The following is a 6,000-nucleotide window of genomic DNA, read 5'->3' as shown; positions in this document are numbered from 1 at the left end:
GATTCTACTGCTTACTGTAAAGTTTAAGCTACAAGCTACATACCGACCGTGAACTGAGCATTATATTAGCAACAAAAGCTGCTCGGGCATTCAGTTTGCCCATTCCCTTCCCAGAGTGAGGGTTGTCCTCTCTGACAGGCGCTGATATATCCATCAAATTAACAGAGAATGGCAAAAAAACGAGTATCAATGGTGAATAAGGAGGAAAAGAAACAAAATGATTTAACACTGCTTAAAAAGGCCTGGGTGAAACTTGGGAATGGTAAAGAGAAGGTGAGTATTGGGATGTGGGGTATTGCAATGAAAATTAGCAACACGGATCGAGTTGTAAAAATGGTCAGAACGAGAGTTGAGGTTTGGCGGAATATTAGAGTAATAGGTATATTAGGAAAAGGGGCGTACGGTTCAACACTGGAGATACGATACCGGGGCCACCACTGTGTGGCCAAGGTTGCCAAGGGTGGCGGTGGACTGCTGAATGAGGCGATAAAGATGTTCAAGATCAACGGTGCTGGCGGCGTCCCTAGACTGTTGGCTTTGGCGGATGATTGGACATCTTTGGTGATGAGCTATCGGGCGGGCCAAACCTTACAACAACTGCTGAATTCATCGGTACATTGGCACGACCCAGTAAGGATGTGGGTTGGGCTGATTCAGGCCTTGGCCGTCAGTTTGGACAAGCTTCACTCTGCGGGTTTTGTACATAATGACCTGCACTTGGGCAACGTGATCGTGGACGTGACGGACCGTGGCCCGCCCATCGTTTCTATAATTGACCTGGGGTATGCCAGTGAGCCCGGCGAGGCCAGGATTACCCGACACCCCACCCTGGAAGGCCACAGGCGTCACCCGTGGTACGCCCCTGAGCTGTACTTCCAAGGCAGCACCAGCACCGCTGCGGACGTGTACAGCCTGGGGTGGCTGATGACGCGGGTGGTGGCAGTGGAGGAGTCCAAGGCAGGGGCAGCCTTGAACTGGCCGCCTGGCTTTAAGGGATTGATCTCCTCCACGATGCTGCCCACTCCTGCCTCACGGCCCTCCCTACGCAGGATTATCTCCGAACTTGACGCCACTGGCATTGGCCCCCACGCCAGATCCGTTACAAACAACACAAGCTTGGCCAAAATGAAGAAACTGTTTAAGATAAAGCGATGACCAGTAACATCAAAATCCAGTCACAACTCGCACTAGCCTACTCCAACAAACCTCAGCACTACTGGCATGAGTCCCACGTCAAGCCCTTAAACAATGGTACGGGCACTAACCAAACTTAGGAAGTTAAGCGATTGTAAGTAACATCAACACACCCATATACCACTCAGGAAACCTTAACTCTTTAAACGACGAGGCCACTTATCAGCTGAATAACCAGACTAGAAAAAAAAAATGTTTAAGAATAGGCGATGAACAATAACATCAAAACAGCCACACCACAGGCTAACTTCACCAACATCGGCGGCCTTAGCACAAATTTAAACTCAGTTCATTTCCTTGAGTCCATATCCCCTTTGGCCCTTTTCCTCACAGGACCACAAATCTCACCCTCTATTGATATATCTCCATTTTGTTTTCCCGGTTACCATCTCCATACAGACTTCCGTAACAAGGGCAGCACCTGTTGTTATATCAAATCCCAATATGCAGTTGACACTATTTTAAACTTCATCCAGTTTTGATTACTCATTGTATAAACTAAATTGTCAATATATTACCAAATATATTTGTTTAGTCTATCGCTCCCCCAGTGCTTCTTCGGAACCCAGTGTATTTGATTCCATATCCTCACAGTTGAGTAACCTTAACCTTGCCCTTAGCACTGAAATTACCATTTTGGGTGATTTTAACATACATAATGTTGAATGGTTATTGCATTCCGCCAGGACTGACGACAATGCTCTAGGGTGCGAGCTGTTTGCAGAATCGTTTCATCTCACCCAGCAGGTTAAGCAACCAACCAGAATACCTGATAATCCTGACCATAATGCCCATCTCTTGGATTTATTCTTGACAAATAATCCAGATCAATACAGGATAGAGGTACTGTCACCACTTGGATCCTCCGACCACAATCTCATCAAAGCCTCATTAGTTAACCCCCTCACAGTGACCTCCCCGTTTTGAACCTGTCAGGGTGACCCGATGGCACTTTGATAAGGCAAACTGGGATGGATTTAGAAATTATCTTGCTGACATTCCATGGCAGTCTTCTCTATTGATCCCAATTCTACCCAGTCCCACATTTGCGACTTAATACTAGTTGGTATGGATTTATTCATACCAAGTCAACGGTTCACTAAAAGATCGAACTCTCCAAAATGGTTTGATGTCAGCTGTGCCAGAGCAACAGCCCAAAAGTCATTAGCATATAACTCTTACTTAAAATCAAAAACATCTGAATCACTCTCTCAATTTAAAATTGCTAATCATGCAAAAGCTGTAATAAATCTAGCTAAATCAAACTTTCTTCAAAAGCAAGCATCAAAACTACTTAACAACACTAAAGAGAACAGAATATTCTGGTCAACTCTTAATTCTTTCAATAATAACTTTAACAAGTCATCTTCCATTCCCCAACTAAAATCTTCAGACGGCAATATTACAAAATTTAATGACCTGCGTGGGAAAGCAGATATTTTTGCCAGTACATTTGCCAGAAATTCCACCATAGAGGATGCCAGCTAGAATGTCCCAGTACTAAAAGTTGACTCTCCCGAAACTGCCCCACTTAAAATACAGACAAGATACGTAAAATCCATCCTAGACAATTTACCTACCAACAAAGCTCCAGGCCCAGATGGAGTTCCCCCAATTGTTTTGAAAAAGTGTTCCCCTGAACTTGCCTCTGTTCTAGCTAAATTATTCAGACTATGCATACGTACTTCTTCATTCCCAAATTCACGGAAAGAAGCCAATATCCACCCAATTCCGAGGAAAGGAAGTTCCTCTGACCCCTCTGATTACAGACCAATAGCTGTCACATCTTCTCTTGGTAAGGTATTTAAAACTTTAATTAATAAGCATATTGTTAAACATCTTGAATCCAACAACTTAATTAGTGATAGACATATGGTTTTCACCACGAAAGATCCACCATTGACATACTCAATCTCCTAACTCATACCATCCATCAATCAATTGACCTACATGGAGAAACTCATGCAGTAGCTCTTGATATTTCTAAAGCTTTCGACAGAGTATGGCACCGCTCTCTGCTGTCCAAGCTCCCTTGCTATGGTCTAACGTCTTTTGTTCCTTTGATTTCCTCATATCTTAGTGACAGGAAAATAAGAGTAAAAGTCTGTCTATCTATCTATTGCCAGACGCCTCAATCCCGTTCGGGGTGGCCATAAACAAATCGCCTCCACGTCGCCCTGTCCCCCGCCATTTCACTGCCCTGCTCCCAACTCACACCTCCCTCCCTCATATGCCTCTCCACCCCATCCCTCCATCTCATCCTCGGCCTCCTCCTCCCTCTCCCTCCCTCCACCTCACTCACATACACTCTCTTCGTCAGTCTTTCATCCTCCATCCTCTCCACATGGCCAAACCACCTCAGTGTATTCCTCCTATCGCTTCCTGTCACATCCACATCCACACCACAACGCTCCTCTATATCCTCATTTGTCAGCCTGTCTCTCCATGTGACTCCACAGGCTCCTCTTAAATAACTCATTTCCACGGCTCTCACTCTTGACTTGTGTCCTTCCATCAACGTCCAAGCTTGACTTCCATACGTTAGAGTTGGTATCACAATACTGTCATGTAGTAACTTTTTCACTTCCATGCTCACTTCCCTGTTTCTTATCACTGCTTTCAAGGAACCAGCAACCTTTCTTCCCTGTTGTACCCTTTCAAGCACTTCACCCTCCAAACCTCCATCCTTACTCATCACACTACCCAAGTACTTAAACTTACTCACATTTTCCAATTCCAAACCATCCAACCTCGCTGTACATTCACTGACTTCACCTCTCTCAAAGACCATCACTTTACTCTTTCCTACATTCACCTTTAGATTTCGTTTCTTACACACTCTCCCAAATTCATCCACCAAGCCTTGCAGCTCCCCTTCGTCTTCACTGAACAACACAATGTCATCTGCAAACAACAGTACAGGGAGTTTCCAAACACTATCCTCTCTCACCAGGGCCACTCCAACATCCACTGCCCTACCTTGTATCTCTTTTATTACCCCATCCATGTACAAATTGAACAACCATGGAGACATGCTACATGTCTGTTTCAACCCAACCTTCAGAGAGAAAAATTCACTCAGTTCACCATCCACACGCATTGCAGCCTTAGCACCATCATACATACTCTTCACAGCATTCAACTTCCCATCTACTCCATATATTCTTAATACTTTCCACAATCCTTGTCTATCCACTCTGTCATATCCTTTCTCCAAATCCATGAAAACCGCATACAACTTCTTTCCCTTCTCTAGAAACTTTTCCACTAAAGATCTAAAAATGAATATCTGATCTACACAATTCCAATTTCCGCTCAGTTACCTCCGGGATGCCGCAGGGATCAGTTCTGGCGCCAACCCTATTTCTAGTTCATAATAATGATCTCTTATCTGTCACCCACAATCCCATCCACTCATATGCAGATGACTCAACACTACATAGTTCATTCACACTCAGACACCCATTTACAAAGTCTAATATCTCTACCTCTCAGCTCAGTACAGCCATCTCCATAACTCAAGACCTATTTACGATCAGTGTATGGGGACAAAACAACCTTGTGTCATTTAATACTAGTAAAACTAAATATATACGATTTACTAATATACAGATATTGCCAGATTCGTACAATACCTTCAGTGCTACTAATATTCCCATCTCCAAACGTATTGAAATTCTCGGCGTCTCACTTTAAAACGCCCTTAGCTGGACCTGTCATGTTAGATCACTTGCTAAAACAGCCTCAGAGAAAATTGGACTATTGTACAGAGTCCGTAACTTCTTCACTGACGAGCAGTTATGGTGGTACCATTCTTAAGTGGCGGTTTGGGTGGGGCACCAACCTCTGTACAGTGTGCCACGTGTTCCATACCCGCTATGTGAACGGCTATGATATATATATGTAATAGGCATCACAATAAGATAAACACATAAGAATATAATGGTAACGTGTGTATTATAATATATGAAAGAACAGTAAACTTATTATGCGTAAAATATTTATACGTCAATACAGAAACGTGGCATAATTATTTTACAGTGTTGCTTAAAAAAAAGTAGTCACTTTTATTGGCTGTTACCGTATTTCTAGGGTGGGTAATAATGTCACAATAATGATTATAAGATAATGTGCTGGAATATAAGAAAAAATATGCCAATTTCTTAGTAAAAAAAATATATTCATTAAAACCCTCGTGAGCGGCAACACTAACACACACACACCCAGCCCGACCCGAGGGATAGAGGAATAGGCCTGTTTGGGGACACCTCTTAAAAAAAAACGCAAGATTTTTACCTCCTGGGTGGTGTGGAAATAAAGTCAAATTTACAATATGTACATTATAACGTAAAAGAAAATAACCAAAATGTATCCTAAAATACCACAGACAAGAGAGAGAGAGAGAGGGGGGGGGGAAGGCAGACCAGGGGCAGTGTTCGAGTGCAGCTGAGTGAGAGATGGAGGAAGGGAGGGAACGAAGGAGGGAGAGAGCGATTGAATGAAAACAAATCATGGCGCCACAACAACGAGGTCATCTGGCGCCATATGTAAAACAATAATATTTTTAAACATAATTAGATATAATAAAAACAAAATAAAGAAATTAAAGCACAAGTTTATAAGTCACTCATAAAAGAAACAAAATTCCCAAGGGTGACGCACATCTCCCCCAGGAGAGAGAGAGAGAGAGAGAGAGAGAGAGAGAGAGAGAGAGAGAGAGAGAGAAGGCAGGCCAGGGGCAGTGTTGAGTGCATTGTCAAGCTGAGGGAAAGATGAAGGGAGGGAAGGAAGGAGGGCGAGAATGAT

General features: G+C 43.3%; 1 protein-coding gene across 1 annotated transcript; it reads left to right on the top strand.

Moving 5' to 3' along the window:
• Nucleotides 1-333: 333 nt before the first annotated feature.
• LOC145403373 (membrane-associated tyrosine- and threonine-specific cdc2-inhibitory kinase-like) lies at nucleotides 334-1,155 on the top strand. The gene has a single exon (XM_080275158.1). It carries the CDS (start codon nucleotides 334-336, stop codon nucleotides 1,153-1,155), a length of 822 nt encoding a protein of 273 aa, XP_080131284.1.
• The last annotated feature ends 4,845 nt before the right edge of the window (nucleotides 1,156-6,000 follow it).

The sequence above is a fragment of the Coenobita brevimanus genome, chromosome 60 (assembly GCF_032717465.1).
Source record: "Coenobita brevimanus isolate Jiangsu-jjx chromosome 60, ASM3271746v2, whole genome shotgun sequence".
Taxonomy (NCBI): domain Eukaryota; kingdom Metazoa; phylum Arthropoda; class Malacostraca; order Decapoda; family Coenobitidae; genus Coenobita; species Coenobita brevimanus.
This window is presented reverse-complemented; position numbering and strand designations above follow the sequence as displayed.